The 27112-nt window shown below is 44.5% G+C and overlaps 2 protein-coding genes across 4 annotated transcripts in view; both read left to right on the plus strand.

Moving 5' to 3' along the window:
* Nucleotides 1–9571: 9571 nt before the first annotated feature.
* LOC116968807 (insulin-like growth factor-binding protein 5) lies at nt 9572–20196 on the plus strand. The gene is made up of 4 exons (XM_033015699.1): nt 9572–9942; nt 12513–12709; nt 15688–15807; nt 18565–20196. The coding sequence occupies exons 1-4, from the start codon at nt 9609–9611 to the stop codon at nt 18700–18702; spliced, it is 789 nt and encodes a 262-aa protein (XP_032871590.1). The 5' UTR covers nt 9572–9608; the 3' UTR covers nt 18703–20196.
* A 2016-nt stretch (nt 20197–22212) lies between these two features.
* Nucleotides 22213–27112, plus strand: part of soat2 (sterol O-acyltransferase 2) — a 34384-nt gene continuing 29484 nt past the window's right edge. For 2 of the 3 annotated variants that reach the window (XM_033015696.1, XM_033015698.1), the window contains exon 1: nt 22213–22413. The gene's annotated coding sequence lies outside the window, so the exon portion shown is untranslated. The remainder of the gene's footprint in view (nt 22414–27112) is intronic. The other variant, XM_033015697.1, reaches the window with a different exon arrangement.

Below are 27112 nucleotides of genomic sequence, written 5' to 3' on the forward strand. Positions count from 1 at the left end.
ACAGTTTTGGCCTCCTAATTTGAGCGAGGACATCCTTGTGATTGAGGCAGTGCAGCGTAGGTTCACGAGATTGATCCCTGGGATTGCGGGACTGTCATATGAGGAAAGACTAGGCTTGTATTCACTGGAGTTTAGAAAGATGAAGGGGGATCTTATAGAAACATATAAAATTATAAAAGGTCTGGACAAGCTAGATGCAGGAAAAATGTTCCCAATGTTGGGCGAGTCCAGAACCAGGGGCCACAGTCTTAGAATAAAGAGGAGGCCATTTAAGACTGAGGTGAGAAAAAAACTTTCTCACCCATAGAGTTGTGAATTTGTGGAATTCCCTGCCACAGAGGGCAGTGGAGGCCAAATCACTGGATGGATTTAAGAGAGAGTTAGATAGAGCTCTTGGGGCTAGTGGAATCAAGAGATATGGGGAGAAGGCAGGCACGGGTTATTGAATGGGACGATCAGCCTATATCACAATGAATGGCGGTGCTGGCTCGATGGGCCAGAAGGCCTCCTCCTGCACCTAGTTTCTATCTTTCTATACATGTGATTTAGAAGAGATGTGAGAAATATTTTTAAAGAGATGATTAATGGAGTCCAAGAGAAATGTATCCTATTATAAAGCAAGAACAGACTTGCCAGTTATGACACACCATGAATGAATGAAGTATGGCAAAATTTCAGCCAAAGAAAAAATACAAAAACAAATTAGAAGGATGACATAAAGGCACTGGAAAGTTTAGGAAAATCCCACCCATAAAAAAAGAGAAACTACAGAATTATTTTATTAATATTCTAACACACATAAATAACAAAAGCAAAAAACAAAGATGAGAAGACCACACAGTAAGATCTCATAGTTATAACAAAATGATATAAATATTTACAAACTACTTTTCCTTAGTGCTCATTGAGAAAACAAATAGAAGAGCTAGAAGAAGAGATTAAAAAGAATATAAAGACATTTTAAGGCAGTAAAGATAAGATCATTGATATATTTAGGAAGGATAAGACTTGTATAGAATATTTTAAGCTTAAGATAAACCATTTTGTTTAGCATCAGCGATAAGAAAGATGGTGGCAGAATTGTTCAAAAATGCACTAGGTATATAAAACTCAAAGCTGAAAACGTAATAAAGTTCAAGTTCAAGTGAGTTTATTGTCATGTGTCCCTGTATAGGACAATGAAATTCTTGCTTTGCTTAAGCACACAGAAAATAGTAGGCATTTACTACAAAACAGATAAATGTGTCCATATACCATGATATAAATATATACACACATGAATAAATAAACTGGTAGTGCAAATAACAGAAAGTGGTTGCTAATAATCAGAGTTTTGTCCGAGCCAGGTTTAATAGCCTGATGGCTGAGGGGAAGTAGCTATTCCTGAACCTGGTTGTTGCAGTCTTCAGGCTCCTGTACCTTCTACCTGAAGGTAGCAGGGAGATGTGTGTGTGGCCAGATAAAGAATACGTTATACAGCAGGGATTGCATAGGGGAATGTCACACTTGATCAACCTTATTAAATTCTTTCAAAAGGCAGCAGAAGGATACATAAGAGCATAATATATTTGGATTTCCCAAAATAATCTCCAAAATACCACCGAGTAGTCACAATGTGTGGAGTTAGAGAGGTAGAATGGATAACAAGCTTCCTGTGAAACAGAGAATAGGAATTTAAAGTAATTCTGAATAACAAAGATTGGAAAGTGGAGTTTCAGAAAGATTGAGTCTGAGACCAATGTTTCCCAATTATGTAAATGTATGGAGTCTTAACAGATGCATTTAGAGTCCCTAGCTGCTTTCTGCACACACATTTGCAAAGCAGCATTACATTTCTAGGTTTATTTTATAATCACTTAGTCAGTCAGTAAAATCTTTTGGCTAAATGTCGGAGGAACGTTGCAATAAAAGAATAATAGTATTTTAAAAAAGAACACTGCTATCAAAATAGATATAGTCACTGTACCATAAATTGTTTGTGGCATTCTTTTCAAAAAGTGGAATGCCAAGTTTCTGTTAAACCGCTAAATCACAACTGCAACATTATTAGAAGGAAAAGTCCAACTTGAACACATTTCCAGCACGAAAATAACAGTCTTAATTTCTTTAATTAAGGTCACCTTCAAAGACTTTGCTTGTCATTATTTTACTGATAGGAAATCCAAGTGGAAGGCTGAATCTCATCAGTGTGGCTGAAAGTAGTGTGAGAAAAAGCAAGACAGATCAGCTCAAAAAAGGCACAGAGTGCTGCAATAACTCAGCGGGCCAGGCAGCATCTCTGGAGAACATGGATAGGCAACATTTTGGGTCGGGACCCTTCTTCAGTATAACGTCTTCTATCCACGCTGCATCAGAAAAAGCAGTGGGAAAGGAAGGAGACAAAAAAACGAGAAATTATAGACCATTTCACTTGATACCTGTATCTGGCAAGATGCTGGACTCCATGAAGATATAGCTGATCATTTAGAGAAGCTTAATGCAATCAAACCAATAAACATGGTTTCATAAGTAGTAAATCATGTTTGAGAGATTTGCTCGAGTTCTTTGAAGATGTAACAGGCAGAGTTGTATGGAGGGGCACATGTTTTAGATTTCCAGAAGGAATTTGGTACGGTTCCACATAAAGGGTTGATGCTCAAGAGCATAATTCACATTGGAGGGTGTACATGAACATTGATTGAAGAATATATAGAAGACATGCAATTGGAATAAATGAGCCGTTTTCAGGCTGAAACGATTTAACTAGTGGAGTACTTCAAGGATCAGCTCTTGCCTTTCAATTATTTATTGTTTATATTGATCACTTGGAGGAGGAGGCAAATTGTGCAATATCCAAGTTTGCTAATGACACGAAAATAAGTGGGAAGGCATGCTACAATGACAATGAGAAAAGACTTTGCCTTCCATCACAGTGGGTTCACTGTGATGGATGTTTGTGTGAACTTAATTGTGTGTATGTCTGTAGGACATTGTTTTTGTTTGTATGGCTGTGGAAACAAAATTTCGTTTGAGTCTCACTGGGGCTCAAATGACAATAAATTTGTATTGTATAAATTTGTATTGTATGAGGATATTTGGGCTCTGTAACAGGATACTGATAGGTTGAGTGAGTGGGCAGAGACTTGGCAAATGGACAGTGGGAGAGCGTGAGGTCATGCAATTCGAAAGGAGAAATCAAAAGGCAGATTATTTACCAAATGGAGAAAGACTGCAAATGACTGGAATACAGAGGGAGTGTTTGTTCATGAAAAACAAAAGGTTAGCATGCAGGTGTAGCAAATAGGAAGACAAATGGCATTTTGGTCTTTATTGTACAGGAGTTGAGAGATAGGGAAGTATTGTTGTGGTTGTACAAGATGTCAGTGAGGCAACCAACAACTGGAGAACAGTGTACATCTTTGGTCCCTTTATTTAAGAAAATATACATGTACTGGCATGGGACGCAGTCCAGAAAAGATTCACATGGCTATTTGGCATGGTGGGACGACAGATGGCACAATGGGCTAAGTGTTCGGCTGGCAACCGGAAGGTAGCCGGTTCGAATCCCGCTTGGAGTGCATACTGTCGTTGTGTCCTTGGGCAAGACACTTCACCCACCTTTGCCTGTGTGTGAATGTGTGTGAGTGATTGGTGGTGGTCGGAGGGGCCGTAGGCGCAGATTGGCAGCCACGCTTCCGTCAGTCTGCCCCAGGGCAGCTGTGGCTACAGAAGTAGCTTACCACCACCGAGTGTGACTGAGGAGTGAATGAATAATGCGATGTAAAGCGCCTTGAGTATTAGAAAGGCGCTATATAAATCCCATCCATTATTATTATTATTATTATTATTATTTCCTGGGATGACAGGGTTAATAAAGTTAGATCTATATTTGTGTTTAGAAGAAGGGGTGATAGTAATGAAATAGAAACATAGAAAATAGGTGCAGGAGTAGGCCATAAGCCCTTCGAGCCTGCACCGTCATTCAATATGATCATGGCTGATCATCCAACTCAGTATCCTGTATCTGCCTTCTCTCCATACCCCCTGACCCCTTTAGCCACAAGGGCCACATCTAACTCCCTCTTAAATATGGCCAATGAACTGACCTCAACTCACCTTCTGTGGCAGAGAATTCCACAGATTCACCACTCTCTGTGTGAAAAATGTTTTCCTCATCTCGGTCCTAAAAGATTTCCCCCTTATCCTTAAACTGTGACCCCTTGTTCTGGAAATGTCAAAGACTAGAGGGCATAACTCTACCTCAAAGACAAGAGGACATAGCTTACTGTCAGACTAGAGGACAGCGCTTTATGTCAAAGACTAGAGGGCAGAACTTTATTGTCAAACACTAGAGGGCCTAGCTTAATGCCAAAGAATAGAGGGCAGAGGATTATGCCAAAGACTAGAAGGCATAGGTTTAAGGTCAGAGGGGGAGTATAACTCAAACTTCAACACTGGGGATATTGGTCTGGAGAGGACACTGACATCGGTTCACTTAAACTTCCAGAAACTTTGGAGGATTTGTAGAGACAGTTTTAATGATATATTTCCATTGGAGGGGAAATATGTCCATGTATGAGGGCAGTTCAAGTTCAAGTTCAAGTGAGTTTATTGTCAAGTGTCCCTGTATAGGACAATGAAATTCTTGCTTTGCTTAAGCACACAGAAAATAGTAGGCATTTACTACAAAACAGATAAATGTGGCCATATACCATGATATAAATATATACACACATGAATAAATAAACTGGTAGTGCAAATAACAGAAAGTGGTTGCTAATAATCAGAGTTTTGTCCGAGCCAGGTTTAATAGCCTGATGGCTGAGGGGAAGTAGCTATTCCTGAACCTGGTTGTTGCAGTCTTCAGGCTCCTGTACCTTCTACCTGAAGGTAGCAGGGAGATGAGTGTGTGGCCAGGATGGTGTGGGTCTTTGATGATACTGCCGGTCTTTTTGAGGCAGCGACTGCGATAAATCCCCTCGATGGAAGGAAGGTCAGAGCCGATGATGGACTGGGCAGTGTTTACTACTGTTTGTAGTCTTTTCCTCTCCAGGGCGCTCAAATTGCCGAACCAAGCCACGATGCAACCGGTCAGCATGCAGGGATCACTGCCGCCCGCCAGACCATGGATTGTGTGCCAGGGCTAAGGTTTTAATCTTCAAAAACCCTTTCCTTTAATTGACCAAAGGATACGCTGATACAGTGGTGAATTTCATCATTAATGTCTACATGCAAAATAGGAGGTGCTGTTCCTCCAGTTTGCGTGTGGCCACACTCTGGCAATGGAGGAGGCTCAGGACAGGAAGGTCAGCATGGGAATGGAAAGGAGAGTTAAAATGCTTAGCAATCGGGAGATCTAGTAGACCTTGGCGGACTGAGCACAAATGTTCAGCCAAGCAAGACTTAGTCTCGCCGATGTACAGAAGGCCACATTTGGAACACCGAATGCGGTAGATGACGTTAGAGGAGGTGCATGTGGACGTCTGTCTCACCTGGAAGGACTGCTGGGGTCCCTGGATGGAACTTTGTTGTCCTTTTGTGTAAACCAGCATCTGTAGTTCCTTGCTTCTACGAACTGTACACAATACCTAGCATAGTCACCCCCACCCTCGTCTCCTTCCACCCTGTGAGGAAAATCCCATCCATCAACCTGCGTCTCATTAACAAGGTGGTGTACCATCCCTGAGAATGGATCTCCAGCAGCAGTCTAATGAGTGTTTGGGAGCAAAGATCGTAGAGTATCTAGTATCTTTAGTTGGGAGGATCTTTCAGTCACAGCTTTTGAGTAGCACTGATTAACGGGATAGACTGCCACCTAATGGAGAGCACATTTGAACTTTCAGGAAATAATCTGCAGTTTTCCAATTAATTACCGGAGCGCGAGTTACTGTCGTTAATTAAATTCATGTAGTTTGCAACCGTTCCAGTGAACCTGGACAAACATTGAGTAGTCTATTGAGTGAGGAAGATCCAGAACAAGAATGTTTAAAGCTGATCTGTTCTACGGTAATAGAAGATCTGATTTGCATTTGTGCAAAACTTTTCACAATGTCTGGATGTTTTGAATTGTTTTACAGTAAGTCAAGTACTTCAAGTCCCGACAATATAATGTAATGTAGGAAAGCAGTTCTCCGTACTACTTTCTCCCCTTAAGTTGCAGCCAAGGATTAGGGTCGATTGAAAATTTCAAAAATGAAGGGCAGATTTTTGTTAGGTTAACCTATTAAGGGATACAAAATCAAGGCACATCGATGGAGTTAAGATAATTTAGTTTAATGATACATCATGGAAACAGGCCCTTCGGCCCACCAAGTTCAAGCTGACTGATCACCCATTCACACTAGTTTGTTGTTATTCCTCTGCCTATATATTTTTTTTACAGAGGCCAATTAACCTACAAACCCACACATCTGCGGGATGTGTGAGGAAACGGGAGCATCCAGAGGAAAAACCCACATGGTCACAGGGAGAACGTGCAAACTCCACACAGACAGGCACCAAGATCAAGATCAAACTTGGGTGTCTGGCGCTGTGAGGCATCTGCTCTACCTGATCAGCTGTGATTTATACGAACGAAGGGGCCGTGTGTGAATTGTAGTTGTGAGTAGATTTAAACTAAATGTTGATGTACTTACTGTGACACGCACAACTCAAGTCCCTGATTACAGATGTAATGTTAGAGATTTTACTGGTGGCTCTGATATAAAGGTTTGCGGTTTGCAGAGGAGTAATCTTCAAAAATGTTTTTTTAAAGTTGCTTAATACTACATCCAGCTTTTCAGAAACGTATTTTTCAGCCAGCAGATGTGTGGCGTAGCACTGGGAGGTAGCAGTTGTTATATGCTTTGTTTCAAATGCCGTGATCACCCCAAATTTCTTAAGGTTGATAATCGCAGTTAGCTTGTTGCATCAGTTTCCCCAATGAGAAGCTCTCTCTCTAACCATAGACTGCACATTGAATAGCAACAGTCTGCCTTATTGCATCACCCACTATAGAGGGAAATACTTTTGCCATCTGGTATATTTTGTGCTCACGAGTCCTGCCAATGCTGAACGTCAGTATATTTCTGTTAAATGAATGGATAGTGAAAATAATGTGATCTGCGCAACATTTCTGAGAAAAGATGCTAAATGAAGGAACCAACTGCGCTAAATTTCACCCTGAACCCATGCAAGATTTGTGCTGAAGTAATGTTGTGCATGTTGCAGCATTAATTTGACAAGAGTCTGATAGCTTTTGCACAAAGAGCTTGCAAACCTCTGTGTTTTCCCGCTGTTATTTCCATGTTCAGACGGTTATATAATGAGACGTCAGTTTAGACAGCAGGAATTATTAGACCACAAATCTGTAGCTGAAAAAAAAGAGGAAATCAAATATATAAATACAGACAACCTTAAATCCCCTGGAGCTCAATCACAAGTGCTCTGAAGGATTGTGTCTGATGCAACATCCAGTAAACTCCTGGACCCCTGCTTAACAGGACAATTGCAGCAGCTAAAGGAAGGAACATTGCTGTAAAACTTGAAATGGATAGATTTTCTAATTGTACTGTTAAGAACAGACAATATCTGGCTTTGAAAATGAACTAACAACAAATGTTTAGTTCATTTTCAAGGAAAGATTTTCTCTTGCATTTATATTGTGCCTTTAGTGTCTGTCCGCGCTTCACAAAAAACAGACAAGAGCTGAAGAACGTGACAATTCGGATAGGTGACTGAGCTTTGGCGAGAGAGGCCAGCTTTAAGCAGCCTCGTAAACGAGAAAAAATTGTGGAAAGATAAAGAGATTTGGCAAGAAAAATTCCAGAAGTTCACACCTGGACCCCCTGGAGGCTTGGTCACTAATGGCAGGGCGAAAGAAGCGTGGGATGCACAAAAGGCCAGAATTGCAGGAATGCGGGGACTGAAGATTACAGAATTATAAAAATAAGTAATCGAGGGTTCTGAAGACAAGGTGAAGGTGGCCAGGAGAGCATTTGGAAATTCAGAGGTTATAAAAGAAACACAGCATCTGGTGTTTCTACAGAAATTTGCAGCACCTGGTGCCCCAAACCAGGGTTGGACAGGGTGATTTTAATGGGTTTGGAAGTAGGCAGCATTTGAGAGGAAAGGACATGGAGTTGGAAGTTCAGCTCAGGGTCAAATAAGATTTCAAGATTGTTATTCAACCCAAGGGTGTGGACATTGAAGAGGATGGAATTGTTGGCTTGGGAATGAAGCCCGAAGTAGAGTTCACTGATGCAAGAAGAATCCAGTTAACAATAGTGATGTTGACATGCCTATTATAAGGGTGGTACAGAATATAATGGTTCTGCCTTATAGCGTCAGTAAACCAGGTGTGTTCCTGACCCTCAGCATTCCCTATGTGGAGTGATTCTCTGTGACTGAGAGGGTTTCTTGCATGTGCTCTGTCTTCCTCCCACATCCCCAAAGACATCCTTGTTGGTAGGTTAATTAAATAAGGTGGGGGAATCACAGGAAATTGACAAGTATGAGAGAGAGTAGGTAAGCGGGTAGGGTAGGTGAAAGGGTGGGATTGCTCCGTGACCCAGCAAGACTTGATGGGCTGAATGGCCTCTTTTTTTTAATGTCCAATTGAGATACGAAAATTAACAAGGCATTGAAAATTGGCATTCGTGAAACACTTTTATTTGTTCTTTTACAAAATACAAAATTACTGGGATGAATAAGTACACCTTAAAAAGTGAATAAATACCACATTATTCTGAAGGAAACCTCTCCCTTCTTAGTTTCCACCAGCAATAATTCATGTCAGGATTACTATCCACATGCCCAAATGAATTCAGCTCTCACAACATCTAAGAAATACTGACAGAGCAATCTGCTCGATTTGTACCCATCTATTGTTTTAAATGCTCAGTCTGTCCATCACAGGCACGCTGTAGCTACAGCATGTTCCAAAGTAAATATCTGAAAGAAATAGGCACTTTCACATATAACTGTACAATGAATTGTTAAATCGAAATACAAATTGAAAATACCAAAAACTTATACTTGAAAATGCCTATCCAAAGAAATAGTTGCCTACAATAAATATTTACACCCCGAAAATACCTTTTCTCAATATGAAATGTCTAGAAATTTAAACTTCTACCTGAAATAAACACATATCAGAAAGTGCTTATCTGGAAGACATAGCCAATTTGAAAACATTATGAATGCATTTCGTTGTCTCTGTACTGTACACTGACAATGACAATTAAAATTGAATCTGAAAATTAAAATTGAATCTGAACATTACATTAAATCTACATTAAAACTTATCGAGATAAGAGGAAATAAGTACTTATGAATGCAATATGCTTATTTAAAAAGTGGTTACCAAAAGCAATCGTGTAATCCAAAAACCAAACCAAGTTAAAACAAAATATAAAAAGTTGATTGGTAGTGAGTAAACTTTTTGCATGTAGTGTCAGACCATCCCATTCACAAGCCATGCGAACAAGGAGCGGGCACCCTGTCACGTACATAACTCGTCCTCCCTCCGCGTGTGATTTAAATAATCTCTTACTTATTCAGATTCCGGGGCCTGCCCTTGCCTGCCTATTTAAAAAGAGGGGGAATAGCAGGCTGAGCAATGTCGTGGAGCATTCAAGCTGCTGCAAACAATGCTGGGGATGTGCGTGCTGCTCGCTGGGCTGGGACTGTGCAGCCGGCTGGGTGCGCTGGCGGCGATGATCGAGTGCGGCGGGTGCAGCGAGGAGGAGGTGTCGGCCTGCCACCCCCCCAGGGGCTGCGAGCTGGTGAGAGAGTCCGGCTGCGGCTGCTGCCTGACATGCGCGCTGGCGGAGGGAGCGGCGTGCGGGGTGTACACCGAGCGATGCGCCTCTGGCCTCAGGTGCGTGCCCCGCGGCGGGCAGCCCGCACCCTTGCAGGCGTTGCTGCAAGGCCGGGGCGTGTGTCGCCGCTCTGTCAAGCGCCGCAACCAGCTCCAGCACACGGGTGAGTGAATGAGAGAGGGAGAGCGCGGTGGATTTACACCAAATTAAATTAAATTAAATTTCTTTATTTATATAGCACATTTTTAGTCAACTTGCATTGACCCCAAAGTGCTTCACATAATTACATCCACACACACAGGCAAAGGTGGGTGAAGTGTCTTGCCCAAGGACACAACGACAGTATGCACTCCAAGCGGGATTCGAACCGGCTACCTTCCGGTTGCCAGCCGAACACTTAGCCCATTGTGCCATCTGTCGTCCGAACACTTAGCCCATTGTGCCATCTGTCGTTGCAATCTCTTAAATGTAAGCTGGAGTAAGTAACTCAGCGGGACAGGCAGCATCTGTGGAGAGAAGGGATGGGTGACGTTATTGTTTCGGGTCAGATTCAGATTCAGATTCAACTTTCATTGTCATTGTCATTGTCGATGTACAGTACGGAGACAACGAAATGCAGTTAGCTGAGTTACTCCAGCATGTCTGTGAACTCTCCATGTTCTCCACAGATGCTGCCTGACTCACTGAGTTATGGTGCAGCAGCATCTATGGAGCTAAGGAAATAGGCAACGTTTTGGGCCGAACCCCTTCTGGAAATAGGCAACGTTTCGGGCCGAAACCCGGAAGGGTTTCGGCCCGAAACGTTGCCTATTTCCTTAGCTCCATAGATGCTGCTGCACCCGCTGAGTTACTCCAGCACTCTGTGAAACGTCACCTATCCATGTTCCCCACAGATGCTGCCTGACCCGCTGAGTTACTCCAGCACTCTGTGAAACGTCACCTATCCATGTTCTCCACAGATGCTGCCTGACCCGCTGAGTTACTCCAGCACTCTGTGAAACGTCACCTATCCATGTTCCCCACAGATGCTGCCTGACCCGCTGAGTTACTCCAGCACTCTGTGAAACGTCACCTATCCATGTTCTCCACAGATGCTGCCTGACCAGCACTGTGTGTCCTTTTTCTTGTAAACCAGCATCTGCATGTGTCTGGATGGCAAGCTCTAGGTGCCAGAGCTTCATTTGTTCAAGATGACAAGTACGAGAAGTTGCCATCCAGACACATTTAACTGAGTTGCATCTTGCATAAGTTCTAGGAGCAGAATTAGGCCATTCGGCCCATCAAGTCTACTCCGCCATTCAACTGCCCTTCTCATAAATAAGCTGAACATTCAAGAGGGTTGAGAGGGAAAATAGATCAGCCGTGGTCGAATGGTGAAGCAGACTTGATTGGCTGAATGGCCTAATTCTGCACCCACATCTAATGGTCTTATGAAATATTTGAGGCTTTATATAATGAAGTCTTGGGGAAGCAGGTCACGATGCAGGGACAGTGGATCGGTGTTGGGAATCTGTATTGGAGATGTCCCTCCACCAAACTATACTGACTGGACTGACACCTTCTCGTAGCTAACAATGATTTATTCTGCATTTCCTTGATCTTCATCTCTTTTGATCTCTTGAATTTCCTTACCTCTGTGCCTCCCTCTCCCTTGATAGTCTGAAGAAGGGTCTCGACCCGAAATGTCACCCATTCGTTCTCATCAGAGATACTGCCTGTGCTGCAGTGTTACTCCAGCATTTTGTCTCTATCTTCTAAATAATATCTCTTTTGCTGGGAGAAAAACTGGAGGAAGGTATTGGGCTTTGGATTTCTTCTTTTTCAAGTTGCAAGTTGTAATATTGCTGAAACCAGGATTATTCCTTCAAAAAATGTTTAGTGAATTATAATTTCAATTTCCTTCTAAAGTGGAACGATCTACATGTTCTATCATGTGCATTCTATGAAATGCTGTAATGTTTGTACTGGTATCTAGATTGAATACTGTCCTTATCCCAATTAAGTGCAGTGTATCTGGAAGTGAGGCCACTATTGTTATGTATAAAGATGTGGTAGCCTATGTACAAGAAACTTCCACAAACACCATTGATTGAATAAAGGTACAGAGAGTGGACAAAACTCCCCAGCTTGCTTTTGAAATTGTGCCATTGAGTGAGCAGAGGGGGAGGCTTAGCTTGCGTCTGATCTGAAAGGCAGCACCACTGGCAGTGCAACACTGTGGCAGGGATGTTAACCTGCATTATGTATTTCCCTAAAGTGCGAGTTGAGCTTGTGTCGTTCTGGTTCAGAGGTGAGCGAGCGATATCTGAGCTATGACTGACATACACTTCTGTCAAAAAAAAAGTTAACTACAGATTTGGGGTGAATCCATTAGCCCAAATCGATTGAGATCCCCCTGCTGACGAGAAGTGTTATTGCAAGAGATTCTCTTTGCTCCCACTAACACTTGTATGGTAAGTGGCATTTGTTCATTGTACAGTAGGAAGGTGAAATGGTTCGTATGTTTCTCATGTTTTTGTTGCCCAATATGCTGATCCAATTGCGGGTTTATCATAAGGTGATCTCTCATAAGCAGTGTGAAAGCTAGAGATTCCTGCAATAATTCGGCAAATCCCTTGTGTGCTTAGGAATACATAGATGTAGGCTTTGTGAGAAAATGGTGCTTTTAAATCTTACATTGAGACTGTGTGATCTTGGGCTCTCTAACTGACTGGTCTATTCACATTCTTGCAGGAAGGCCCCTGGATGCCAATGAAAAATATTCTTTCGGAAAGAGACGACAAGGTGGCAAAACCCATGAAAATCCTGGCCACCGCTTGAAACTGAAACCTCATGAAGGAAACCGCCAATCGGCAATGGGAACTGTGCACACCATGACGACCCCATCAAAATCTACACCAGTCACCACACTTGCACCAGACTCTGAATACGTAAGTGCCAGGTTTGAGGAGAACACAAGCACCGCAGCAAATTCAATGCATATTTCAAGGGTTGACACACTGGAATATACATTCCAGTACAATTAGAAACAGAAAGTGCCAGATATATTAAGCTAGACAAAATGTATAGGAAGGAACTGCAGATGCTGTTTTATACTGAAGATAGACACAAAGCTGAAATAACTCAGCGGGTCAGACAGCATCTCTGGAGAAAAGGAGTAGGTGACATTTTCGGTTGGTCTGAAGAAGGATCTAGACCCAAAACATTACCTATTCCTTTTCTCCAGAGATGCTGTCTGACCCGCTGAGTTACTGCAGCTTTTTGTGTCTATCTTGTATTAACTTGGAGCTTGCTGCAATAATTTGACAAATGCCTTGTGTGCTTAGGAATATGTAAATTTAGGCTTTGTGAGTCAATTGTATGTTTAATTGGGGGGGGGTCAGGGAGTGGAGTCAGAAGAAATTTATAAGGATTGGTGGTATAAAACAGTTGGGTTTGAGGTGTGACACACAAGTGTTCAAGTGAGTTTATTGTCATGTGTCCCTGTATAGGACAATGAAATTCTTGCTTTGCTTAAGCACACAGAAAAATAGTAGGCATTTACTACAAAACAGATAAATGTGTCCATATACCATGATATAAATATATACACACATGAATAAATAAACTGGTAGTGCAAATAACAGAAAGTGGTTGCTAATAATCAGAGTTTTGTCCGAGCCAGGTTTAATAGCCTGATGGCTGTGGGGAAGTAACTATTCCTGAACCTAGTTGTTGCAGTCTTCAGGCTCCTGTACCTTCTACCTGAAGGTAGCAGGGAGATGAGTGTGTGGCCAGGAAGCGGTTCTGGAGGATGTATAGTTGGGAATAGCAGAATCCTTACCTGAAGTTGTTGAATTCTGTGTTACTTGGAAGAACATTAAGTGACCAATTGAAAGAGAAGGTGCTGCTTCATTAGAATTGAACAGGGGTGTGTAGAGGTCACAGTATAGGTGTGGGGGGATCGGCGTGATTGGGGGGGGGGGGGGGGGGGGGGGGGGGGGGGGGGGGGGGGGGGGGGGGAAACCTGGTGTGGGTCACTTTGTAACTTTGTCGGTGCCCGTTATGTAGCAGCTATTGCATACCATGGGTATACAAGCGAGGAATTACATTGTGGCAAAGAATTCAATTCAATATTAATGTTAGTCATCTCAAAACTTGGTCTTGCTTATAAACCTAATAGAAGTGTTCTGTTGAGCATTTGCACAGTTTGTTTGGTCTCCTCATTGTAGCAGAGACCATGTTGTGAGCAACCGATGTAGAATACAAAGTTGAAAGAAGTAAAAGTAAATTTGCCCACAAAGCAATTTAATTTCTGATTTCTAGCATCTGAGGTATTATACTCTGCATCTCTCTTTAAATTAGACCAATTTGCTCTCAGATTTGTCATTGAAGACCACCCCAATGTAATGAATAGGGGTGTCAGGATTCGTTTTAAGCCAATGGAGATTTAGTTTTAGATGTAATCTCAATGAACATTGGGAACAAGTGTAACCTCCTACAGCAATATCTTTTCTTCACTCAGAAAGTGTGGTCAGGCAGCATCTGTGGAGAACATGGAATAGGTGACGTTTTGGGTCGAGACTCTTTAGACTGAAACGTCACCTATCCATGTTCTCCACAGATGCTGCCTGACCCGCTGAGTTACTCCAGCACTCTGTGAAACGTCACCTATCCATGTTCTCCACAGATGCTGCTGGACCCACTGAGTTACTCCAGCACTCTGTGAAACGTCACCTATCCATGTTCTCCACAGATGCTGCCTGACCCGCTGAGTTACTCCAGCACTCTGTGAAACGTCACCTATCCATGTTCTCCACAGATGCTGCCTGACCCGCTGAGTTACTCCAGCACTCTGTGAAACATCACCTATCCATGTTCTCCACAGATGCTGCCTGACCCGCTGAGTTACTCCAGCACTCTGTGAAACATCACCTATCCATGTTCTCCACAGATGCTGCCTGACCCGCTGAGTTACTCCAGCACTCTGTGAAACGTCACCTATCCATGTTCTCCACAGATGCTGCCTGACCCGCTGAGTTACTCCAGCACTCTGTGAAACGTCACCTATCCATGTTCTCCACAGATGCTGCCTGACCCACTGAGTTATGGTGCAGCAGCAACTATGGAGCGAAGGAAATAGGCAACGTTTCGGGCCGAAATCCTTCTGGAAATAGGCAACGTTTCGGGCCGAAACCCTTGCGGGTTTCGACCCAAAACGTTGCCTATTTCCTTAGCGCCATAGATGCTGCCTGACCCGCTGAGTTACTCCAGCACTCTGTGAAACGTCACCTATCCATGTTCTCCACAGATGCTGCCTGACCCGCTGAGTTACTCCAGCATTCTTTGAAACGTCACCTATCCATGTTCTCCACAGATGCTGCCTGACCCGCTGAGTTACTCCAGCACTCTGTGAAACGTCACCTATCCATGTTCTCCACAGATGCTGCCTGACCCGCTGAGTTACTCCAGCACTCTGTGAAACGTCACCTATCCATGTTCTCCACAGATGCTGCCTGACCCGCTGAGTTACTCCAGCACTCTGTGAAACGTCACCTATCCATGTTCTCCACAGATGCTGCCTGACCCACTGAGTTATGGTGCAGCAGCAACTATGGAGCGAAGGAAATAGGCAACGTTTCGGGCCGAAATCCTTCTGGAAATAGGCAACGTTTCGGGCCGAAACCCTTACGGGTTTCGACCCAAAACGTTGCCTATTTCCTTAGCGCCATAGATGCTGCCTGACCCGCTGAGTTACTCCAGCACTTTGTGTCTATCTTCAGTGTAAACCCACATCTGCAGTTCCTTCCCACACATGTGCTGGGGAAAGTTGGATTGGGACACAAGCTTTGAAGGGTGGATTAGGGTTTTGGATTGATCTTTCACTCTGCTGTCTTTAAACACTGTCCAATTGTTGATCTGTACTTAGGGCCCATGCCGAAGGGAAATGGAGTTGATTCTGCAGGATCTTCAGCCAGAGTTTTTACGCAGCCCAGAAGACATCTACATCCCGAACTGCGATAAGAGAGGTTACTACCGGAGCAAACAGGTAAACAGTGAACCCAGTCACCGCAGTAATCACTTTATCATTTGCGATCATTGAAGCCCTGTGCCTACTAAACCCCTACCAAGCCTCCCAAAGAACCATCGAGTCATAGATGGTGTGAAAAGAAAAGGGAAATGGACATCAACTGTTTTTTAAACAATCTGTCATCTTAAAAGGGCCCGTCGCATTTGGGCAACTGTGGAGCGTCAGTGACTGACGCCCGTAAAACCGTCAAGTTGCACGACATGCGCTCTGACGTACGCTGTCATGCGGTGATGCCCGGTCAGGGTTGAGGCTGTAAAATATTCTTCCTTCAATGCATGGATTTTAAACATTAATATATTAAAATTATTACAATAAGATCAATTGTGCAAATGAAAAGATGTCTGAGTCGTTTTATTTATTATTTATTAGTTTTATTTATAGATGTGTTGGCCCGCTTCCAGATCCGATCACCGTCTCTAACTTTTCATAGGGATGGGTTCAGTAAGTGTAGACTGAACTCCCCTCTCCCCTCTTTCCCCCCCCCCCCCCCCCCCCCCCCCCCCCGTGCCCATCCCTCCTTCTCCACACCTCCCCCACCCTTCCCTTCCTCCCGCCCCCCCCCCCCCCTCGTCCTTCCTTCTCCCCGCTCCACTCTTCTCCCCCTTATCCACCACCCCCTTCCCCTCGCATCCCCATTTGTGGACCCAGCCTGCGACCAGCAATCCCCCGCACACTATCCCACACACACACACACTAGGGACAATTTATACAAACCTGTGCGCCTTTGGAGTGCGGGAGGAAACCCAGACCCTAACTCTAGGTTGATCGGCTTGGTATAAGTATAAATTGTCCCTAGCGTGTGTGGGATAGTGTGCGCGGGATCGCTGGTCGGTGCGGACTCGGTGGACCGAAGGGCACTGTATCTCTGAATTAAATGTGACAGAGGGGCTCCAGGAGTTTGACTCGAACCCCCAATATTCTGCCTGCTCCTCATGGGAACTAAACTGTTGGCCATGAGTTGTCCCAGAGGCAGATCTCTCTTCCAATGGTCTCTCCGAAGGAGGGATGGGGGTGGGAGGGGGAAGAAAGAGGGGAGTTCAATCTTCACTCACTGAATCCATCCCTGTGAAAAGTTATAGAGACGGTGATCGGATCTGGAAGCGGGCCAACACATCTATAAATGAAACTGAATGACTCGGACATCTTTTCATTTGCACAATTGATTTTATTGTATTAATGTTAATATATTAATGTTTAACATCCATGCATTGAAGGAAAAATATTTTACAGCCTCAACCCTAACCCCAACCCTAACCGGGCATCACCCACAGGACAGCGTGTGACAGGGCGCACGACATGATGAGACACCCAAATGTCGCCCCAGGATTTTGAACATTCCAAAATCCTGGGGCGACAAGGAAGCATCGCCCATTACCGCGCGTCGCTGCATGCGTCACCACGCCTCACGACGCGACAACCTCTTTTTAGGCTGTCGTCCAAATATCGCTCGAGTGGGACAGGCCCTTAACAGCGTTTGCCTTCCCTTCCCAGTAGGACCAGTTCCTCCCCACTCGTTGGGTGTGATCAGTTAACACGCTGACCAAAAACAAGAGGCTCTGTGCTCTGTATAACTGTGCTAATCGGAGAGTTGGATAGGATTTTGACAAATGCAGAAGTCTGCATTTACCGACCTATATTTTAAAGTTTTTTTGTTTTAAAACAACTAACCGTGAATGCAGAATGCCGAGTCCATGTCTGGCAAGTGGGATGAAATGTCTGTGATAATGGCAGGCCCACAATTGTTCTCATCCTTAAAATTGGGGCGAGAAAACAATGACATGGATTTTGCTGCCCAGTTGTACACTACAGTTACAACTACACGGTTGTACAAACCTCATATGCATCTCTGTTTGGACATGAGCTGATTTATAACGACCATTTGACTACATTTTCCCGGCGATTGTTTGGAAGAGATGTTAATATTTCAGATTGACCTCGGAAAATTTCCCTTGGGACTATCTGGAAAAAAAAAAGGGAATTATCCCAGGTGCACTTGTCTAAAATCCAACACTATAAAGAGATTATTTCCAAAATTACAGTTTGGGGGAGGTTTCTCTGTACAAATTGCATTCTCTGAACACAGTGACCTCATTGACTGTGAAACTCTATTGGGAGGTTTAGAGAATGAACGATAAGTTCCTCTATGTCTACAAAGCCCTCAATGGGCTTGCCCCCTCCTACATTAAAAAGTCTTCTCACCCACCACTCCACCTCCAGGCCCCTCAGATCGGCCGACTTGGGGTTGCTGAACATCCCGCGGTCTAGGCATAAGCTCAGGGGCGACCGACGGAGCCTTTGCGGTTGCAGCTCCTAGACTGTGGAACAGCATCCCCCTTCCCATCAGAACTGCCCCCTCCATCGACTCCTTTAAGTCAAGACTAAAAACGTATCTATACTCCCAAGCGTTTCCTGATGTCCACTGAGTGAGGGCTACATGTATATATGTATGTAGTTTGTTTGTTTATACTATTCTTATAACAAATGTAAAGCACTTTGGCCAACGAGAGTTGTTTTTTAAATGTGCTATAGAAATAAATGTGACTTGACTATAAGTTCTAGGAGCGGAATTAGGCCATTCGGCCCATCAAGTCTACTCTGCCATTCATTCATGGCTGATCTATCTTTCCCTCTCAACCCCATAGTCCTGCCTGTTCCCCTTAACATGAAAGACAATGCAGATATATGGGTTTAACATGTTTCTAATGTTTTTCTCAGTGTAAATCATCAAAAGGCAGAAGGCGTGGTCACTGCTGGTGTGTGGATAAATATGGTCACTCGCTTCCTGGGCTCCCGGGCAGGAAGAGGTCTGTGTCTTGTTCACAGATCGCATCTTCCGAAGAGTTTGGATACTAGCCAGTGCCGGACCGCACTGCCTGAACTTTCTGAAGAGAAAATTAAATTACAAACGGGATCTCTCCAACCAATCTTGCTCGATATCTGTAGGCCAACTCCAGAAAGGGTTTGCAGTCTCTCTTGGGATCGCATCTGACAGAAGTAGCTTAGTATAAAGGTTAGAAAATATGCAACAGCTGCTCTGAAAGTCTTCCGAAATCTGACTTTAATTCTAATTCCTGGTTATTCCAAATATGGGGCCAATTTCTTTGCCAAGTCCCTGCCGCTAACATCATCCACCAGTGTGGCTTCCCTGTCCTGTCGTTTGATCATTTCCTTTTCCTCGGCACCAACCTTAAGCAGGAGCTACAAGGAAGTCTGCCTGGTGACGATGTTTTTGGTAGAACACTCGAGTTAGATCTGAAATTGTCATTTCATAGGCTGAGTCAGTACAGCCAGAATACAGTGGAGAGCATCTCCTGCTAACTCGGTGGGGAAAAGGGGCAGCTGAATTAGCACTGAGCCACACAGACCAGATGGATTCAAGGTTCATTATCTGGTCGGTGCTGTGTGGGTTCCCATCCATTCACTCGTGCCGGACAAAGTTCACGTGACTGGTTGCCCAGTTCAACTGTGATGTCGCAAAGTATGTTGACTTGCTCCATTCTGCCTCTTGCAAGCAGCAGTGAGATGTCTGAATATCTTCAGGAGAGGAGAAAATGGTTTAATGGGTGATCATATATCACTGATCCAGTAATCCAAGAGGCCTAAACTAATTGAACACAGCACTGAGGAATCTGGGCAGATGTCCCCATCTATCCCCATGGTTTGAATGAAACTTCTGGAGTAAGATAGTATGAAACTTTCTTTGTTTATGTAATTTTTTTTTAAGAAGTTCAGGGTGAAGAGAAGGGAGCGTCTCCTTGCAGAATGACCTTCAATTTATTTTAATTTTTTTAAATTTTACATATTGGTCATGGAGTCGTACAGTATAGAAACTGTATGTCTCCCTTCAGCCTAACTTGTCCTTACTGACCAAGATGTCCAGAAGAATTAGCACTGACTGTATTTAGAAATGCCTATCTTTGAGTCAGACATTGGTTTGGCTTGATTTTCAAGGAATAAAAGTCCCCCTCCTGCTTTTCCTCTTTAAGTTTAATATTTTGAAATTATTTAATTTAATATTCTGTTTAAAATCTCCTTGCTAACAGGTTCAGGATACTTCTTGAGAATGCACTTCCATTGATATGTTTCTGTGCTTCCAGTTCAGTGTGAGCACACAGTTCATGCAATTTTATATCACTTTATAGAACTTGATAAACACTATGTATTTTTTTTTACTGGGAATGTAATGCGCCTAAATATTTAAGTCCACAAACAGAAGTAATGAAGTAGTATTTTGAAATGTAATGTCTAATATCAATAAATGCTTTGTGATAAATTGGTGTTGCACTGAAAATTGGGAATTGCTCTTCTGTATTATTTAATAAAATCCTTTGAATGATTTGATCAGCATTTCATGTTCCTGATCCACAATGTATCTGAGGGAACCGGCTCCACATACAATCAGCATGTTAATCTTTGGGTCGAACTCATCCATAACTGATCTAATAGTGGGAGTCTATGCTTTCAGTACAAGTGAGGGAGCAAGCTGGTGGAAGCACCTTGTCAATGGAATTATGCCTGGTACTGTCTCGTGTATGGTCATCCCTGTAAAGCATAATCTCCTGCTGAGTCATAGCCATACAGCGCAGAAACAGGCCCTTCGGCCCAACCGAGAGACCGGGGAATGGGAAACGAGAGATATAAATGAATGAAAGATATGCAAAAAGTAATGATGATCAAGGAAAGGTGGAGCCCACAATGGTTCATTGTTGGTGGTGTGCTAGGTGATAATAAGTTGGGAAGACAGTGAAACTCAACAGGATGACGGTGAAGTTAGTACAAAGGGCCTGTACTTGTGCTGTACTGTTGTATGTGGTATTAAATGAAATGTTATGGTGGAGTGTCAGGGTCAGATTCAGAGGATTGGGAAAGGAGTGACATGGGCTTGATTGGGGCTTCTGCAAAGGAACAATAATGACCTATTTCTGACTGGAAAGAAGGAGGAATGATGAGGTGGCACTGTGGCATAGCCTGCAGTGCCACTCCCTCATGGCTCCAGTGAGCTGAGTTCAATTCTGACCATGGCCCTCTCCATGGGGAGTTTGCACGTTCTTCCTGTGACCTTATGGGTTTCCCCCAGGTGATCCAGTTTACTTCCACATCTCCCAAGACGTGCAGGCCCGTAGGTTAATTCTCCGCTGTAAATTGTCACTGGTGTGTGGGTGAGGGGTAGAATCTGGGGGGGGGTTAATGAGAATGTGGGGAGGGTGGGATTAATGTAGGATTGGAGTAAATAGGTGGTTAATGGTCCATGTGCACATGCTTGGCCGAAAGGCCTGTTTCCATGCTGTGTGTCCCTGAATCAAAGTGCGTTACTCTCTCTAAGTCAACGACTGCACCCCCACAGACTCCTCTGTCAAGCTTTTCAAGTTTGCAGATGACACAACCCTGATTGGACTGATCCAGGATGGGGAGGAATCTACCTGCAGACAGGAAGTGACACAGCTGGCGTTCTGGTGCCTTAGTAACAATCTGGAGCTCAATGCTCTTAAGACAGTGGAATTGATTGTAGACTTTAGGAGAGCTCCCCCTCCCCTCACCATCAACAACACCACAGTCACATCTGTGGAGTCATTTAAGTTCCTGGGAACCATCATCTCCAAGGGACCTTAAATGGGGGACCACCATCGACTCCACAGTCAAAAAGGCTCAACAGAGGATGTACTTCCTGCGGCAGCTGAGGAAGCACAATCTGCCACAGGCAATGATGGTCCAATTCTATACGGCCATTGTAGAGTCTGTCCTCACCTTCTCCATCATGGTCTGGTTTGGGTCAGCCACCAAGCACGACACCTGGAGGCTGCAGCCAATCGTCGGATCAGCAGAGAAGGTTATTGGCTGCAACCTTCCCTCCATTGATGAACTGTACACTGCAAGGGCCAGGAAGCGAGCGGGCAAGATCATCTCTGACCCCCTCTCACCCTGGCCACAAACTCTTTGAATCACTTCCCTCTGGAAGGCGACTCCGGACTGGGGGGACTATGTATAAACACAGCTGTAATTTCTACATGGTGAAACCAAATGTATAAAAATTGCCTTTATTAAAATCTGACAATGTGCACTTTAACCACGTGATATTTTTAAAATTACAAATCTCAAATTGTGGAGTGCAGAGGCAAATAAATAAATGATGGATCTTTGTCCCAAACATTATGGAGGGCACTGTAGATATAATAGTGGCGTTTAAGAGACTTATAGATAGGCACGTGGATTTGCAAGGAATGGAGGGATATGGATAAGGTGCAGGCAGAGGGGGTGAATAGATCATGTTTGGCTCAGACATTGTGGGCCGTCGGGCCTGTTCCTGTGCTGTGCACTGTTCTATGTCAGAGAGAGAAAGTAATTTGTTTTCCGAGAGAAGGAAAGGAAAGGGTTAAAAATCAGTCCCCAAGGACTGGGGCAAAGAGCTTGTGTCTATCTTCTTGATTGGAAGGTCACAGCTACAGCCACTTGGAGGATTACAACACTGCATATCTTTGTGAGTCGGTACAAAGGCCGACAGTCACTGAAGTTGATCTAGAAGCTCAGGAGCAGCGGGACTGGAGGTGAGCTGTGAGTGGGATCGCGGTGAGTACCCGTCACATTCAACTCCGCTATCAGACGGACAAAAGTCAGTCAGGGAACAATTCAGGGACAGGCTTTCGTATTTACGGTCAACAGTTTAAAGGGATATGTTTATCAAGTTATTCTATTGTACGGAAATCATTCAAGGTGGGATTTTGATGGTGGAGGTTTGAATTCCAGGTTCCCCTGTGAAGGCTGGGACAGGGCCTGGGTGAACCTTGCCCAGCCTGTTTAATCAGGCGTGGCAGTGCGGGAAGTCTGGCTCCGACCACAGCGCAGCCCCACACTGCTCTCATAACTGTCCTTTACACCGGTGGCCCCAGAGCAGCGAGCAGCAGCAAGACCATGGGCTCAGGCTTTCAAACCCCCCCCCGTGGGACTGCCAAAAGCTCCCACACTAACTGACTCTTCCTGCCTCGGTTTCATCTTCTGTACACCCCGTGTGTGTCTGTGTGTGTGTGACCCTGTACGCACAGAAGGGTGTGTGTCAGTGTGGGACCCTCTACACTGTGTGTGTGTGACTCCTGTACACTGTGTGTGTGTGTGTGAGAGAGACCCTGTGTACACTGTGTACACTGTGTGTGTGTGTGACTCTGTACCCCTGTGTGTGTGTGTGTGTGTGTGTGTGTCAGTGTGGGACCCTCTACAGTGTGTGTGAGAGAGACCCTGTGTACACTGTGTGTGTGTGTGTGACTGTACCCCTGTATGTGTGTGCGTGTGTGTGTCAGTGTGGGACCCTCTACACTGTGTGTGAGAGAGACCCTGTGTACACTGTGTGTGTGTGTGTGACTCTGTACCCCTGTGTGTGTGTGTCAGTGTGGGACCCTCTACAGTGTGTGTGAGAGAGACCCTGTGTACACTGTGTGTGTGTGTGTGTGACTGTACCCCTGTATGTGTGTGCGTGTGTGTGTCAGTGTGGGACCCTCTACACTGTATGAGAGAGACCCTGTGTACACTGTGTGTGTGTGTGTGTGACTCTTGTACCCCTGTGTGTGTGTGTGTCAGTGTGGGACCCTCTACACTGTGTGTGAGAGAGACCATGTGTACACTGTGTGTGTGTGTGTCAGTGTGGGACCCTCTACACTGTGTGTGTGTGTGAGACCCTGTGTACACTGTGTGTGTGTGACTCTGTACCCCTGTGTGTGTGTGCGTGTGTGTGTCAATGTGGGACCCTCTACACTGTGTGTGAGAGAGACCCTGTGTACACTGTGTGTGTGTGTGTGTGTGTCAGTGTGGGACCCTCTACACTGTGTGTGTGTGTGTGTGTGTGTCAGTGTGGGACCCTCTACACTGTGTGTGTGTGTGTCAGTGTGGGACCCTCTACACTGTGTGTGTGTGTGTGTGTGTGTCAGTGTGGGACCCTCTACACTGTGTGTGTGTGTGAGATCCTGTGTACACTGTGTGTGTGTGTGACTGTACCCCTGTATGTGTGTGTCAGTGTGGGACCCTGCACTGCTGATGTCAGCAGTATGTAAAGCACAACTCCAGACAAAGAATCACGTTGACAGATCCCAGACCAATGACTTGATTTGTTTTTACATCTGAAACACTTTTCCTGGCCCAGTCATTGGCTGCGTTGTCTCCAGCTCCACTCTTGCTGATCAAACTGTCATTCAGAATCATAAAGCATGGAAACAGGCCATTCGGCCCAACTCGTGCATTCAATCAAGTGGAGCCTCAGCTTCTGCCAGCCCTTTTCTCCACTTGTATCAGTCACCACCCATCAGATAGTTTATAACCGCCGAGTTTGCTGATTTTCTGCACTGATTAACGTTCTCTGGGATATGACTCGGCATCCCTGGAACGGCTTTTAATTACGGGCCATTGTTTTACAACCGGTCCTGCCTAATCAGCATGGAGATACTTGAAATAGACTTTCACTTTTCTGCTACAAAGGCAAAGGCTGTAGGTTGATATTACTATGATATAAAATAATCAATACTAGCATAATAATAACAAAGTTCAGGGCTGACTAATTAACCCCTTTTACTGCATGCTGACTTTGCCATGGATGAAAAGTGACAGCATTTTCTTGTCTGATCTCAATTCAGTTGAACGGATGGGATTTTGATGGTCACTCCGGAACAAACTGTTTCATGTTCTGATCTTTGTACCATGAGCACTTGGTCCAATTCTGGTCTTTGCCACTGTGGGCACTGGGCCCAGTTGCGGTCTGAACACTTGGGATCAGTTGGTGAAAGGACACATCCCCCCCCCCCCCCCCCCCCCCCCCCCCAATCCCACCCCCCCCCCCCCCCCCCACACCTGTGGGAAAGGACTTTTGATTACATCTCTTTAAAGTAATGGATTTTTAAAAGACGTCTGCTTTGTTATTCATGAAGAAAGTCGATTATCAATTTAGTAAGGCTCTTCCATGGAGAAAACATTAACATCAGTTGGGAATCAATTGTTTCAAGAGTGTTTTTGTCATATGTCCCAGATAGAACAATGAAATTCTTACTTGCAACAATATAATAGACGAGAAAAAAAGTTTAGTGTGTGTATCAGCAGAGAGGGCAAGGAACATGAATCCGCAGAGAAGGTGTTCGTTTGTGGAACAGTGTCCGGTTTATTGGCTGTAAACCTTTTTAATGGAAGACTGCAGAAAAGCACATGATCAAGCACAGTGCTGTCTGTACGGAGTTTGTACCTTCTCCCTGTGACCTGCGTGGGTTTTCTCCAGGTGGTCCGGTTTCCTCCCACACTCCAAAAACGTAGGTTAACTGGCTTTGTAAAATTGTAAATTGTCCCCAGTGTGTGTAGGATATGGGTCGAAGAGTTTGTTTCTATGCTGTATTTCTAAAACTAAAACTAAAATAAAGGAGACAGAAAGCGAGACTAAATTAATTTATGGCTGCTGAGCTTTGCCTCAGGGCAAAGTCAGCAGCAATTTACCAAGGATAGGGTTCAATCTTGATAGTGATAGAGGGGACTCTCTGGTCAGGGTACAGGCGAGCGTTTCTGTGGGCGGGAGCAAGATTCCAGGATGGTGTGTTGTCTCCCTGATAGAAACATAGAAACATAGAAAATAGGTGCAGGAGTAGGCCATTCGGCCCTTCGAGCCTGCACCGCCATTCAATATGATCATGGCTGATCATCCAACTCAGTATCCCGTACCTGCCTTCTCTCCATACCCCCTGATCCCTTTAGCCACAAGGGCCACATCTAACTCCCTCTTAAATATAGCCAATGAACTGTGTGGCCTCAACTACCTTCTGTGGCAGAGAATTCCACAGATTCACCACTCTCTGTGTGAAAAAAAATGTTTTCCTCATCTCGGTCCTAAAAGATTTCCCCTTTATCCTTAAACTGTGACCCCTTGTTCTGGACTTCCCCAACATCGGGAACAATCTTCCTGCATCTAGCCTGTCCAACCCCTTCAGACCCTGATGTCAGGGTGAAGGCTGCCTCTCAGAGGGCAAGGAAGGGGAGGGTGAACAGCCAGAGGTCACAGTCCATATCGGTACCAACGACATAGGTAAGATGGGAGGTGAGGTCCCACAAAAATAATTTAACGAGTTAGTTTAGTTTACTATTGTCACGTGTACTGAGGGAGGGCAAAAAAATCTTTTTTGTTACGTGCTGTGCAGTCATGATTACAATCCAGCCATCCAAAGTGTACCGATACAGGATGAAGGGAATAATGTTTTGTGCAAGGTAAAGTCTGATTAAAGATAGTCTGAGGGTCTCCAATGAGGTAGATAAAGTCTGGACGCTTTAGGTAGTAAGGTAAAAAACGGGATCTCTCATAGAAACATAGAAACATAGAAATTAGGTGCAGGTGTAGAGGCCATTCGGCCCTTCGAGCCTGCACCGCCATTCAATATGATCATGGCTGATCATCCAACTCAGTATCCCGTACCTGCCTTCTCTCCATACCCTCTGATCCCCTTAGCCACAAGGGCCACATCTAACTCCCTCTTAAATATAGCCAATGAACTGGCCTCGACTACCCTCTGTGGCAGGGAGTTCCAGAGATTCACCACTCTCTGTGTGAAAAAAGTTCTTCTCATCTCGGTTTTAAAGGATTTCCCCCTTATCCTTAAGCTGTGACCCCTTGTCCTGGACTTCCCCAACATCGGGAGCAATCTTCCTGCATCTAGCCTGTCCAACCCCTTAAGAATTTTGTAAGTTTCTATAAGATCCCCTCTCAATCTCCTAAATTCTAGAGAGTATAAACCAAGTCTATCCAGTCTTTCTTCATAAGACAGTCCTGACATCCCAGGAATCAGTCTGGTGAACCTTCTTCAGTCTGGTGAACCTTCACAGAATGTGATCTCCAGATTACTATCTGTGCCATGAGCTGATGAGGCAAGAGGTAGTAAGATAGTGTATTTAGTAAGTGGTTAATGAGATGGTGCAGGAGGGCCAGCTATAGATATAATCATTATAGGGCTCTCCTCCAGGGTAGGTGGGACCTGTACAAGATGGAACGGGTTGCACCTGAACTAGAGGGGGACCAATATCCGCCCAGGGAGGTTCACTTTGGGGCGGTAGAGTTGCTGCCTCACAACGCCAGGGACCCAGGTTCAATCCTGACTATGGGTGCTGTCTGTACGGAGTTTGCACGTTCTCCCCGTGACCTGCGTGGGTTCTCCCCGAGATCTCCGGATTCCTCCCACACTCCAAAGACGTGCAGGTTTGTAGGTTAATTGGCTTGGTAAAATAGTAAATTGTACCTGGTGTGTGTACGATAATATTA

Source organism: Amblyraja radiata, chromosome 46 (genome assembly GCF_010909765.2).
Source record: "Amblyraja radiata isolate CabotCenter1 chromosome 46, sAmbRad1.1.pri, whole genome shotgun sequence".
In the NCBI taxonomy this organism is placed as follows: domain Eukaryota; kingdom Metazoa; phylum Chordata; class Chondrichthyes; order Rajiformes; family Rajidae; genus Amblyraja; species Amblyraja radiata.